This window comes from Microcaecilia unicolor, chromosome 11, assembly GCF_901765095.1.
Source record: "Microcaecilia unicolor chromosome 11, aMicUni1.1, whole genome shotgun sequence".
Lineage (NCBI taxonomy): Eukaryota > Metazoa > Chordata > Amphibia > Gymnophiona > Siphonopidae > Microcaecilia > Microcaecilia unicolor.
The window spans coordinates 127382767-127397841 of NC_044041.1; the positions used below are offsets into that span (position 1 = coordinate 127382767).

General features: G+C 45.2%; 1 protein-coding gene across 2 annotated transcripts in view; it reads right to left on the reverse strand.

The window, feature by feature from the left end:
* Positions 1-547: 547 nt before the first annotated feature.
* The window catches only part of LOC115479604 (solute carrier family 22 member 6-A-like), a 62495-nt gene continuing 47967 nt past the window's right edge, over positions 548-15075 (reverse strand). For both annotated transcript variants that reach the window (XM_030217625.1, XM_030217624.1), the window contains exons 9-11: positions 8700-8808; positions 5056-5259; positions 548-1239 (exon numbers count right to left, since the gene is read on the reverse strand). In XM_030217625.1, the coding sequence (XP_030073485.1) occupies positions 1170-1239; positions 5056-5259; positions 8700-8808 (383 nt within the window). In that variant the 3' untranslated portion in view covers positions 548-1169. The remainder of the gene's footprint in view (positions 1240-5055; positions 5260-8699; positions 8809-15075) is intronic.

The window sequence follows — 15075 nt, forward strand, 5'->3', positions numbered from 1 at the left end:
CCCCCCCCCCCCAGGCTCTCTCCCCGGCTGTAGGCAGCTCTGCAATTTGGTGGGGGGGGGGGGGGGGGGGGGGGGGGGGCGCAGAGGTGGACCGGGGAGAGAGCCTGTTGTTAAACATTTACCAGTATACCACTGCATGTACTGATGCATTTCAGGAAAAAGGGGAGGGGATTTGGAATCAGTGTAACTCAGGTCAAGGTAGAGGATATTAGCAGGGCTAGTTCAGCCTATCCTGGGCAATACAGGATCACCTGTTCATATTCATATCATCATAGAAACATGCTGTAAGCTGCAGTGAAGAGAGAAAGTGTGCAGAACTTCCAGAAGGGGGAGAAAGAGACAGGGTATCCACTTCTGTCTTCTCCCACATGTAAACCGTAATTCCTATAACTTTCTACAGGACAAATTTGTACTGAATATAGGAACAGTTCTGTGACCTTCTATGGGACAGGTATGTGCTAACTTTGGAGACATTTCAGCTTGTATAGCATTTAGTTACATCGATTCTGTCCATACAGCTTACATTCCAGATAACCTTGGCAGGACACATTGGGTATGTTGTTTATTCTTTGCAGTAAAGTCTCCATTGCAAAGGGTTCTGAACTGATTCCTGCACCCACCATCTCCCTGAGGAACCAAGAATACATTACATTTCCACTCTGAATTCAATCAATCATGTATTCAGAGAAAGTCTCATCATAGTTATTTGGACCCAGAGTCTGTACAGCTATCCTTAATTTCATTTCATCTTAAAAGTAAATTCCTTGTTTATTCAATTGTTCTATAAATAAATAATTTTGGAAGTTAAGAAGTGAGTCATGTGATTGTTTGAAACTGAGTCAGATGTTTAACTTTCTGCCATAACTGTACAGGAACGTGTGGAGTGAGGGCTGAACAACATCACTTTACGTTTTTTTACTATCTTTCAGAAGGTCATTGTCTCTCAATGTCTTGCCTCAGAGAGCCTCTGGCACCTCTCCAAGCATCCTGTATTCCTCCTGCAGACATAGGCCTAAGCAGTGACTGGGAGAGCATTTTGCAGCTTCTTATAGAGTTGCCTTTTGTGGTCTTTGTGGTTTTTCAATCACTGGAAGAGTCATTTTTGTTTCCCATTTGGGTACTCAAAACCCTTTATCCTCTTCCTCAGCATTCGTTCTGGTTCTCTGTGGTCAGCAGGCATTCTTAAACATCGGGATGTCCACATTTTCTTCAATTTTCTGGACTTTATGCAGCTGGTTTCTTTTAGAAGACGTCCCCCACAAAATGTATACCATGTTATAAAAAAAAAGCACAAAAATAGAGACAACTATTATATATGATAGTGAACTGATACAGCTTTATGATTTAGAAGGAATATGGGTTAAATCTGTCACTTGAGACAATGCAGTCATGTTGTGTCTGCCAAAATTTTATATTTTTATATTAAGGGGAACATTTCAGTCTTCTTGTGCAGACTTCGGCCCAGATGCCTGTAAGCAAGTTTTCAAAGGGATACAGACAGAAATATTTGGGATTGCAAGAGGAGGCAAGCCTGGTGTGTGGGGGGAGGGGGAAACAAGACAACATGACATTTTCATGCATCATAATTATCCCCTACACCTTTTAATAAGCTATAAAAGGTACTATAAATCCTGAGGGATTTCTTCGCATAAAGAATCCTGCCAGCTAGTTTCAGCTACTCAGAAAATTACCATTGTAAATGATAGAATTATTTAACAAATTCTTTTATATGGGAGTAAAATCTGGATTTTATACATGACAGACCAGAATCCAGACATGACAAGTTACCTAGTTCCAGGAGGGAGACTTGGCCATTCCTGGTTTTGAACTTACACCCCAAAGCAGTATGGGAATTATAATCCCTGATTCTATCCATTGGAATCCATGCTGCAGCTTCCATTAATGCATCAGTATAGAGTTGTCAGAAAGCCAGAAATAGCCAAAGATTTTCCTGTTGTAACTAAATATCTTGGCAGTTCTAAGAATCTCGATATAAACTCTGAACCTCCAGTTTTGTTACACACACCATAGCCCCCAACAAAGGAACTAGGACCTTTCTCCATACAACTCACCATACAAAAATATTCAAATTGCAATATATAAAGAACACAGATGTAAATTCATACTGTAAAACTGACAGTTTCCATTTGCTAAATTATAAACAAAATTCTTTATTCTACCTTTGTTTTCTGGCCATTTATTTATGTTTGTTACATTCTCCAGCTTCTGCTTTCCTCTTTCTTTTCTTAACTCTCTTTACTTGGCCTTCAATCCATCTGTCACTTCTTCTCTCTCTTCCTTTCTCTTCAGCTCCTCTCTTACATCCATCTCTGATTTCGATCTTTCAGCTTTCAACTTTTTCTTTCAACTTCTATTTATTTTGCTTCTCTATCTGCTCATTCATTTATTCTTATAACCCAGTCTTCAATCTTCCTTTTTTTAACTGCATCTATCTACAACTTTCCATCACCCTTACCCCAGACCTCCCATTTCTCAGCCTATGATTCCTCAGTTTATTTTTGCTAACACTCCCCTCTCTCCCCCCCTCCTTCCAGCATCTCCTTTCTCCCCACAACTTGTCCAGCATCTACCCTCTCTGCACCCCTCCATCCAGCATCTTCCCTTGTCTCCCTACTCCACCTTTTCTCATGGTCTTTGTCTTTGGCTCCCTAAATCCCCCCATCATCTACCCTCTGTCTTTCTACTCCCCAAAGGGTTTAGCATTCCTCTTTCTGTTCCTATTCCCTCCTCCCACACCATGTCCACAATTCCCTCGTTCACCCTTACCCCCACCTTTCCTTTCATCTCCCTACTGTCACCTACTGCCCAGCCCATGTCCAGCATCCCACTCCTCCCATGTCCCGCATGAGCATGCTTATCCACTTTATTTTCTCCTCTCCCAATCCTGCACCTCCTTCCTCCCCCCAGTCTTTATGCAGTTTCACACCTCCTCCCCCCCCCCCCCCCCACGCTTCCTCAGCCACTGCTGCTTTCTGCGATGTGCAGTAGTGGTAATAAAGCAGAGTGAAGCCACATGGCCTTCCACCTCACCTGTGCTGCTAAACACTTCGGTAGTCCCAGTCCCACCCCTCAAACAGAGGACTTTAGTGGGAGCAAAACCGGTAGAGCCTTTAGCAGCACACACTAGACATAAGGCCCTGTAGCTTCACTTGCATTATTGTCACCATTGCACACTGCAGGAAACAGAAGTGGTAGAGAAGCCATAGCTACTGGAACTGGAGTGGCAAAGAGGTGGCAAACCAATTTTTTTTTTTTAAGGGATGGCACTTCCTTCCTCTTGCTACCCCATAGTGATGTCTATGAGCCCAGGGAGTTTCCCTTTGAAAATCAGGCAGTAGGCCTTCTCTGTTTCACTTATTATGCAGGTGCAAATAGGCAGGGTAAAATATGTGTGGGGCACTACTTCTTTTCACTGTAGTGAAAAGTGCATGCACTGTGGATAGTGACAGCACTTATACTTTTTCCTGCATACAAGGAGTTGCATATTTTCAGTAGCCATTTTTTTTACAGGTAAATATTAGTTTACCTTAGGAAAACCTGCTGAAAATTGTCCCATTAAGAAAAGAAAGGAGCAGCCAATAAGGATACTAGTGCTATGTTGGGGCACAGAATCCAATCACTACAGCCTGTAACACTTGACAACCATGATAACCATGACATAAGTGTGACAAGAGTCAGCCTTTATAAGTACTGATATGCATAAGAGGAGCTGGCTACTGTAACTAGTGATACACATGTATGAAATAAACCAGTCCCCTTAAACACACTCCCTTACTGGGCCACCTTAAGAGGCCTAGCTCCAAAGTGCTCAGCAGAAAGGACATGGTTCAGCTAGAGGAGATAAAAATCCAGAGTCGAGACACGCTGAGAGATCTAGAGTAACAAGGAACAGCTCTCCAGAGTAAACCTCCACAACTTATGTATGAAGGACCAGAAAGCTGGCCAGGGTAGAAAAGGTTCTCATTGAATATTGTAGCTTTTTATAATCTAGCAGGAGCCAGGCCTTTTCAGTGAACTCCAAGTTGATTCTTGTGTGCACACTGTATACTGTGACTTTTTTGTAGGCTGACAGAAGCCAACCCTTTTTGATGGCTGGAGTTGAACTGTGAGATGATACATGTTTAGAGTTACCATATTTGCCCAAAGAAAAAAGAGGCCACACGTCCCGCCCCCCTGTCACACCCTACCCCGCCCCCTGTCACACCCCATCCCACTCCCTGTCACACCCTGCCCCATCACTGTCTGACCCCCCCTCCAAAAGAAAGCCAGATTCCCTCTCTCCCTCCATGTATATCCCCTCAATTTTCCAGCCTTCCTCCACCCACATGACTCCATTCACTACCCCGCCCCTCCTGTACCTTACTGTAGTGCTCTGGTGGTCTAGTGGCCTCTTCGGGGCAGGAAAGAGCCCCCTCTTTCCTGCCCAACATGGCTGCAGACCTGTCTTGCTCCTGGCGCCACTTCAAAATGGCTGCCAAAAGTTCAAACAGTGATGTTGCAAGACTTCTGCGGAAGTCTCGTGAGCCCACTGCTTCAACTCTCGGCAGCCATTTTGAAGCAGAGCCGGGAGCAAGAAAGGTCTGCAACCAGGCCGGGCAGGAAAGAGGGGGCTCTTTCCTGCCCTGAAGAGGCCACTAGTCCACCAGGGCACTACAATAAGGTAAAGGAGGGGAGGGGAGCCTGCCCATTTATCCACAAATCTGGACAAACAGGCAGGATGGCAAAACTCACTTGGATGCCCAGCAGTGTCCTCAAAAAGAGGACATGGCTGGGTAAAACCGGACATATGTTAACCCTATATATATTTAATCCTGAGTTTCCAGACCTGTGAACAGGCTTTTCTGTATATTTGTTAGGAAGCCACCATTAAAAGAATTTTGCTTTACATTTGCACTGAGGCTTGGCTGTTTTAGCGAAGGTTCCGTGCCCTTCCCTCATGCATGTTATCACACAGTCACTGTAAGTAACAATATGTGTGTAACAGGAGCTGGTTACTGTATCTAAATTAGCAAACAAAACACAAGCACTCCTCACCTCTCTTCCACTTCTTCAATGGTTTCAGGCAAAGGCTGGTCCTTAGTTTCTGGAAGAAAACAGGTGACGATGCTGCTAACCAGAGGTGCTGCACCATAGATAATGAGTGGCAGGGAGGACACATATTCACTGGTCATCTTCACGATGGGAGCCACGATACCACCCACTCGGGCCATGGTCTGTCCCAGTCCCTGACCACTTTGTCTGTGAGAGCAGAGAAAAAAATGTTAATATTTAAAATCACTGAATGGGCAAAATTAAAGAATGCCTCAGGCCTCTATTACACAGCTCACAGAGCTGGCGTAACTGTGGATGCCTAAATGCAGCAGAACTGCATATAACTTACAGTATTCTGTAAGTTATGTGTGTAAGTGTGAGCCCCGCCCATATCCCCATATGCTCCACCTGTGTGTACACCCCCTTGTATTTTTGTGCTATGTAAATTAAGCGCACAACAAGTATGCACTTACATAAGTGCTAGTATTCTAGACATCTATGTGTGCTGTGGATGCCTAAATTAAAGAATTTCCCTTAAAGTGATTGGAATTGCATGACAGCCTCACATGATACCACCAGACCCCATGCCTGAATCACACATACATTGCCACCAGGATCCATGTTTGAATCACACGTTACGTAGGGTTGCCAACTGGCCGGTTTTAAGCTGGCCTGGCCAGTTTTGCAAACCCCAGGCCAGCTATAGCAGAGCTTTAAAATCGACACCCAGAAAGCCGGGGTTTTTTTTGCTGCTTCAGGCTCCCTGCCCGCAGTCTGGCAGTTCTCTCTCTCCCTTCCCTCCCATGGGTCCAGCATCTCTCCCTTCCTCCATTCCCTTCCCCCTCTGGCTACACTGGAAATCAACCAGTGTCAGTGTATCCTATGGTTTGTTTGAGAACATGATAGAGTGAGTCCCGAGTGACAGGTCACTGGGGGAGTGGCTGGAGAATCCGGGAGGATCTCAGAGATTATATAAGGGAAGCCCTGGGGAAGGATCCTCCAGTCTCTGGTTCTGCTAGTAACCAGTTCTGGATGTGGGAGTTAGATGTTACTAGGGTTACCATATTTGCTCCCCCAAAAAAGAGGACACATTCCCCGCCCTGCCACACCACACCCCTTTTCACACACCCCACCCCGCCCCCTGTCACATACTGCACCGCCCCTATCACACACCCCTAAGGGTGTTCTATCCTTCCCTCCCCTTACCTTACTATACTGCCTTGGTGGTCTAGTGACCTCTTTGGGGCAGGAAAGAGCTGATTCAAAATGGCCACTGTGAGTTGAAGTGGCCTCGCGAGACTTCAACTCTCGGTGGCCATTTTGAATCTGCGCCGGGACCGTCAGCAAGGAACAGTATGCAGGCACTGGGGGCAGGAAAGAGGGGGCTATTTCCTGCCCTGACCACCAGGGCAGTATAGTAAGGTAAGGGGAGCGGAGGATAGGAAACCATTAGGTCCGCCCGCCTGCCCGTTTGTCCGGATATCTGGACAAACGAGCAAGTTGGCAAAACCCGTCAGGTTGCCCGGCCATGTCCTCAAAAAGAGGACATGTCCGAACCAGTGGTGTAGCCACAGGTGGGCCTGGCCCACCCAACAGTAGCATATGTTTAGTGGTAGCTGGTGGAGATCCCAAGCTCTATCAGCTGAAGACTTCCCTTTCATGGTAAGCCAAGGTGCAAAGAAGCATTTTCTCGTCAGCTGAGATATTTTTTTGGTGGTGGTGGTGAAGAACACTTGGTGCCCACTCAGAATCTGTTGTCTGGCTACGCCCCTGGTCCGAACATATGGTAACCCTACATGTTACTGTCAGTTCCCCTGCCAGATAACCCATTGCATGAGATGGGGAACTCCAGTAGCATTGTAACCAGTGGATTATTTATCCAGACAGTTAACTGGCCATTATAGGAGCCAGAAATTCGGTGGATTGGGGAGTCCAGCCATAACTGGGGCTCAGGTGGAATTGCACTCTACCCCTGGCTGATAGCGAGACCTTCGGGGTGGCAGCCTGAAGGGAGTATGCAGTTATTGGAAGTCCAGCCCGGATGGTATTGAAGTACATTGGGAGTGTGAAATCCACTCTGGGTTTTGACTGAGCTGCAGGACAAGTATGAGGGTTAAGCATGTGTATTAGCCCAGATATATATTACTGTTATGATCATCGGTAGAGCAATATGAATTACAATTGACTGTAAGAAGACCAGTGCAGTGGAAACTATCAGTTAAGAATTAATAAATATTCCAGTTTTTTTATAATCCTCTGAGTGTCGTGTGGTTCCTGAGTGGATGAGCTGACGGGACCAGAGTGAGTAACTTATAAAACGTGCAATGCCTCTCGAGCCCCTTCTAACCCGGTATAGCAGGACCAGGTTACATCAGCAGCGCTAAAGATGCCCTGCCTCAGGCTGCCCTAGTGCTTCTCTCTGCTTGGTCCTGCCTTCTTTGATGTAACTTCCTCTGTGCAGGACCAAGAATTTGTTGCCAGAGAATATAGTAAAAGCAGTTAGCTTAGCAGGGCTTAAAAAAGGTTTGAATAGCTTCCTAAATGAAAAGTCCATATGCCATTATTAAAATTGACTTGGGGAAAATCCACTGCTTATTTCTAGCATAAGCAGCATAAAATGTATTGTACTGTTTTGGGATCTTGCCGGGTACATGTAACCTGGATTGGCCACTGTTGAAAACAGGATGCTGGGTTTGATGGACCTTCGGTCTGTCCCGGTATGGCAATGCTTATGTACTTATGTAGGTACCATGGAAACATGCTACTTTTTGGGATCCTGCCAGGTACTCAAGACCTGGCTTTTGACCACTGCTGGAAGCAGGATACTGGGCTAGATGGACCTTTGGTCTTACCCTGTATGGTAATTTTTATGTTCTTATGCAATATTGTGACAAGTGGCAAAATTACACCCACATGTTTATCCAGTTAAATGTTTTGGATAGTCAGCCACTGCTGACACCTGCAGAGCTTGGAAAGTTCTGGCTGCCAACTCAGGCATTTATACTTTGCATTTGGGCAAGGGGCAGGAGGTGTGGGATGTGGGGCGCCAGGTGGAGATTGGAAAGAAAATTTGCTGCCCAGCCATCTTGGACTCAGCCCCCCCCCCCCCCCCCCCCCCAGAATCAGCCATCTGGCTACACCATTGGTTACAATGTAGACTTTAAGATCTAGAGGTCCATCTCTGGCAAAGGGAAGGAAGTGAACTTTTAAAGAGTTCTTAAGGTATCCAGTCCATATTGAGGAATTTTTCAGAGAGGTTATTTGAAAGAAGTTACTGGAAAAGGCTTTAAATACCTGTGCTTGGTTTTCCTGGCACTGAGAACAAAAAAGAGGAGTGGATTAACCCGGTTGTGAATGGTTCTGACCCTGTGGCAATTTCCTGGCTGAATATTTACTCTTTATGTATTTGGCAGCAACACGAGCTTCTAAAATTTGCCCCCATAATGAGGTGCTGTATGACATAAATCACAGCTCTAAGAGATTCCTTCCCCGATAAATTTATAGCTTAAGCCCCAGCGTAAGGATGGGAGGGTGCATTAGAAATAAAGCCAAGACTGCTATGAATTGGTGGTGGCAGTGGGATTAGAATTTGGATCCCTCTGGATTTTGCAACTGCACATTCTCGCTGTGAGGACTCAGATCCTTACCTGATGACAGTGGGGTACAGTTCAGTGGTATAGAGGAAGACACAGGTAAAGCTGCTGGCGAGGCAACCCTTACCAAACACAGCCAGTGAAGTGCGTAGGATCTGCATATCTGTTGAGAGAGAATAGGAGATCCAGATTTCCATTTCACTGATGGCGGAAAGTTGATTGTGAGAGAGACCATGTTAGAGCATAAATAAGGTCACATTTAGGCACAGGATTTATAGGTATTTCAGCCAAATCTATAAACAGAAAACTTGGGTATAAGTCTAATCCTTTACAACCATGTGAAAATCTATATTTTCCTGTGCCCCAGTTCTACCATAACACTCTGGTTAATGCCCAGGCAGTATGTGGGTGGAGTTGGGTATGATGGAAGTGAATTTTAAAGATTGTTTTTCAACCCTGTCTTGAACAACCAGTGCACTCGGGGTCTGTATTGTTGATTAGAAGTAATTCTGTTTAAAAATGATTGTTTAAGTGTTACCTTAAAGGATTCCTTTTCAACCCTGCTTTTGTCTGATAATACACTCTGAAATCTTGTCTTTGACCGAAAGTAAATTTTCTGGTAAATATAAAAAACAAGTTGGAATGCAGAAGATAAGACACAGCTCTAACTAATTTGGTATGCAAAGGGGAGGATGGTTCTTGTTTCCCAGGCCCAGCTTGGCCACCTGAACTTGGGAAAGTATATGACCACGTTCCCACAGACGTAAGCATTCTGTGATTTTCCATAGAAGCTTTCTGTAACTTTCCTTAGCTCTGGACATGGCTCAGAGCCTAATAAAAAGGGAGGGCTTGTCACAGTAAGGAGGGGTTCATCTGTGAGTAACGTACGGACTGCGCAGAGGATCGGTTGTTCCTGGTCTCGCTGTGAACCGCCCCCCCTCCCCCCAGCTGATGATAACAGCCTGGATGATGGATACCAGTGATGATTGTATGTATATAATGTATTGCTTCTTTTTCTGGTCTAAGAGATGTAGAGACCAGTGATGTAATGATTGTGTATAGAGTTAATCATGGTATATGTGCTAACCATTGTGTGTGTATATATATATATATATTAACCATTGTAGAATTTAGCTTCCCTAATAAAGGTTTCATTTACTTTATTACAAATCCAAAAGAATCCACGGTAATTATTGGGTAGTCTGTAGTAGTGAGACAGGCTGTAAATCTATAGCAGTACAGTTGGGATACACCCAGAAGTTATCCAGGCACCACTGCTATTCAGTGCAGGTGCCTGGATAACTAACTGTGCAAGTAGAACCACACATAAAATGCAATCTTAACTATCTCTGTTAATTATACATGGCACTAAATATCTTCTGGACCCAGATAACTTGTGGTGGCTTTCTAAGACCCAGATATTTAGCACCAGTAACTGGATTCATCCTGGCATTGAATTTCTCTGCAGATCATATAGCCTAATTCAGCCACACTGAAGGTGATGCCATCTAACGTTTGCTAACTGGGACAACTACTTTGTAAAGCCCAGCCAAGTTTGAAAGATTTTACTGGACCTGCTCTGATCTCCTGTGTTGCCCCCACTCCAGTCTTGCACAATTATTCTTTATTTAATGCACTCTTTGAAGCTTCTTCATCCAACTGGCCCCACAGTGGTACCTGCGGGTAATAAACTTTTGCTTTCACCTTCTGAAGACACCCCAAGAGGCTCGAAAAGAGTACTCACAGACAGGGCCAGTCTTAGCAATTGCGGTGCCCTGTGCAGACGACCGGTTCAGTGGGGCCCCCCCTGGCCCCTTGCCCAATTCCACCACATCCCCCGATGACAAGAAATTTTTTAAATAATTTTTTATTTAAGATCTATGGTCATACATGCAAAACACAGACAGAGCCTCGTTAAAGAACGTATTACGTTCAAAATATGCACTCTGATTCACAAATCACCGAACCAGATCAGAAAAGAGAGGTTGAGGCATAGCACTAATATACCGAGAAAAATTCACCACCGAAATCACAGCCGCCTCCATGACACCCCAACTAGAAATTGCCTCATTTAGAATCCATAACAACTCCCTAACCGATCACCTGAATTGCGTATTATTCTACAGACCACCCGGCAACTGGATGGAAAGTCAGCCCACCTTCATGGACTTCATATCAAACAACTGTGTAAATAACAACAACATTCTGCTACTAGGTGACATTAACCTTCACCTAGAAGACCCCAACTACACAAACACACTTGAATGTAAAGACTTCCTACAGTCCTGGGATTTTAAATGGCCCCACATGCAAACTACCCATATCAAAGGACATACATTGGACCTCCTATCACATAAACTACCTACAGACAATAATCTATTAATAGCAGACATCAAATGGACAGCAATTCCTTGGACTGACCATTACAAACTGAACCTAACTCTAAACTGGCAGAAGAAGGGCTCAAACAGTACACCAGAACGTACTACTTACACTACAAGAAGGCAAATCGATCTACAAATATTCTGGCAACAAATATACGACAATGAATGGACAACACGCACTGATTCCATACATTATCTCAACCACTGGGATGGCAGATGCAACAGCGTACTAAACAAAATAGCAACCTTAAAAACAAAAATATCAAAAAGTTCAATGCCAAACTAAAAAAACTGAAAACACAATCTAGAAAACTTGAACGAGTATGGAGAAAGACAAAAGATGAACATACACTCAATGCATGGAAACAAGTACATAGAAAATACAAATACGCAATAAAACAAACCAAAAGTTCCTACTAAAAAAACCAAATTAGGACTGGACTACAAAGATATGAACAAACTATTCCAACTCGTAAATAAGTTACTAGACACCACCCCTATCACCACAACCAACACAGACATCCCACCCGCAGACAAACTTGCTAACTACTTTAACGAAAAAATAATAAAACTACGCAGCACACTTCCTCATCACAATACCGACATCGAAATCTTATTCAACGATCTGGACCCATTCTCCGAAGGATACCCAGCTGACCGAATTTGGACAACATTTAATCTCCTCAGCACCGAATCAGTTACACAAGCGAATCACAGGTTCGCCAAGACCCACTGCAAACTGGATACATGTCCCAGTCATCTACTGAAGTCTGCCCCAGACCGCTTCATAGCAGACCTTGAGGGGCATAATCGAACAGAAACGCCTATCTCCATGGGCGTTTATCTCCGAGAACGGGTCCGTGAAGGGGCGGACCGAACTGTATTTTCGAAAAAAATAGACGTCCATGTTTTATTCAACAATGTGTGAGCTGGGCGTTTTTGTTTTTCAGCGATAATGGAAAATGAAAGCGCCCAGCTCAAAAACGAATAAATCCAAGGCATTTGTTCGTGGGAGGGGCCAGGATTCGTAGTGCACTGGTCCCCCTCACATGCCAGGACACCAACCGGGCACCCTAGGGGGCACTTTTACAAAAACAAAAAAAAAGGTAAAAGAGCTCCCAGGTGCATAGCACCCTTCCCTTGTGTGTTGAGCCCCCCAAATCCCCCTCAAAACTCACCGCCCACAAGTCTACACCATTACTATAGCCCTAAGGGGTGAAGGGGGGGCACCTACATGTGGGTACAGTGGGTTTTGGGGGGTTGGACGACTAATAAGCATTAAGCAGCACAATTGTAACAGGTAGGGGGGATGGGCCTGGGTCCACCTGCCTGAAGTCCACTGCACCCCCTAACAACTGCTCCAGTGACCTGCATACTGCTGTCAGGGAGCTGGGTATGACATTTGAGGGTGAAAATAAAAAGTTGTGAAACTTCATTTTTTGTGGTGGGAGGGGGTTAGTGACCACTGGGGGAGTCAGGGGAGGTCATCCCCGATTCCCTCCAGTGGTCATCTGGTCATTTAGGGCACTTTTTGGGGCCTTATTCGTGAAAAAACAGGGTCCAGGAAAAGTGTCCTAAATTCTAGCTAAAAACGCATACTTTTTTCCCATTATCGGTGAAATGCGCCCATCTCTGTTCGGCAGATAACCACGCCCCAGTTCCGCCTTCGCCACACCTCTGACACGCCCCCATCAACTTTGTCCGCATCCGCGACGGAGTGCAGTTGAAAACGTCCAAAATCGGCTTTCGATTATACCGCTTTATTCGTTTTTGTGAGATAAACGTCCATCTCCCGATTTAGGTCGGAACTTGGGCGTTTTTCTCGTTCGATTATAAGCAGGCTTATATCCCATCTAAACTTCATGTTACAACAAGGTCTCTTCTCTGAGGAACATGGCAACATACTACTCACCCCAATACCAAAAGACGCCAAGAAAAGCACAAACGATATCACCAATTACCGCCCAGATGTGTCTATCCCATTAGTAGTAAAAATGATGGAGAGCTTCGTAACTAAACAGCTTACAGAATACCTGGACAAGTTCTCAATACTACATAATTCACAATTAGGATTCTGATCCCACCATAACTCCGAAACTGTCCTAGTCACCCTCCTGGCCAAATTCAAGCAGGAGATTGCCATAGGCAAAAGCATACTCCTCCTCCAGTTCAGCATGTCGAGCGCATTCGACATGGTAAACCACAACATACTAATAAGAATACTAGGCCACTTCGGGATTGAAGGAAACGTACTTACCTGGGTCAAAGGCTTTCTAATCACCAGAACTTATTAAGTAAAATCAAAGTCAAACATATCACCACCGTGGAAAGCAGTCTGCGGAGTACCTCAAGGATCACCATTATCACCAATACTCTTCAACATGATGATGATTCCACTGGCACAGTCCTTATCCAACCGAGGCCTTAACCCATTCATTTACGCAGATGATGTTACAATATACATCCCCTTCAGAAATGATCTGACAGAAATAACCAACAAAATCAACAATAGTCTGAACATCATGGACTCCTGGGCAAACTCATTCCAACTGGAACTGAACACCAGAAAAACACATTTCCTCATCCTCTCCACATAACAAACACAAACCCACAACCATAAATACTCCAGGACATACCCTCCCTACCTTGGACAGTTTGAAAATACTCGGTGTCACACTCGATCGCAACCTTACCCTCGAGTGCCAAGTAACCTCTGTAACAAAGAAAATGTTCTATTCACTGTGGAAGCTCAAACAATTAAAACCTTTCTTCCCAAGAGCAACTTTTCGATACCTAATACAATAAATGGTCCTAAGCCATGCAGCTTATTGCAACGGAATCTACACGGGCTGCAAAGAACAACTCAGAAGAAAACTCCAGACTGCCCAAAATACAGCAGCCAGGCTGATATTAGCAAAACACACTTCGAAAGTGCCAAACCCCTCCGAGAAAAGTTGCATTGGCTCCCAATCAAAGAACGGATCATCTTCAAAATCTGCACCTTAGTCCACAAAATCATATACGGCGTAGTCCCAGGCTTCTCAGTTCCTCACTCTAACATCCTCCTTCAACCTCCAGCTTTGCTCCACCACCCCTACTCACCGTGACGGCCACTGTCTTGACCTCGTCCTCTCCTCTTCCAGCTCTCCCTCCAATTTCCATGTTTCAACTCTCCCTCTCTCCGATCATCACCTAATCACCTTCACACTTCTTCAAGCCCCACCCTCAGCCCCGTCCAACTTTAACCACCACCTCCAGGAATCTCCAGGTTATCGACCCTCCCACCCTATCCTCTAATATTTCTAATCTCCTCCCCTCCATCATGTCCTCTGAGTCTGTCGACAAGGCTGTCTCCGCTTACAATGCCACTCTCTCCTCTGCTCTGGACACCCTCGCACCTTCCACCTCCCGTCCCACAAAGCGTACTAATCCCCAGCCCTGTCTGACCCCTTGCATCCGTCACCTTCGCTCCTGCACCCGATCTGCGGAGCGCCTCTGGAGGAAATCCCGCACTCATTCAGATTTCCTTCACTACAAATTCATGTTATCCTCCTTCCACTCCTCCCTTTTCCTTGCTAAACAGGACTACTACACCCAATTGACCAATTCTCTCAGCTCCAACCCCCGTCGTCTCTTCTCCACCCTTAACTCCCTCCTCAAAGTGCACTCCGCTCCCACCCCACCCTCGCTCTCTCCTCAATCACTGGCTGATTACTTCCGTGACAAGGTGCAAAAGATCAACCTTGAGTTCACTACCAAGCCATCTCTTCTTCACCCTGCAACCCTCTCCGTCACCCAACCAACCCAGGCCTCTTTCCTGTCATCACCGAGGAGGAAACCGCTCGCCTTCTTTCCTCATCGAAATCCACCACCTGCTCTTCTGATCCCATCCCCACCAACTTACTTAACATCATCTCTCATACTGTCACCACCTCCATCTGTCATATCCTCAACCTCTCTCTCGCCACTGCAACTGTCCCTGACACCTTCAAGCATGCCGTAGTCACACCTCTCCTCAAAAAACCATCACTTGACCCTACCTGTTC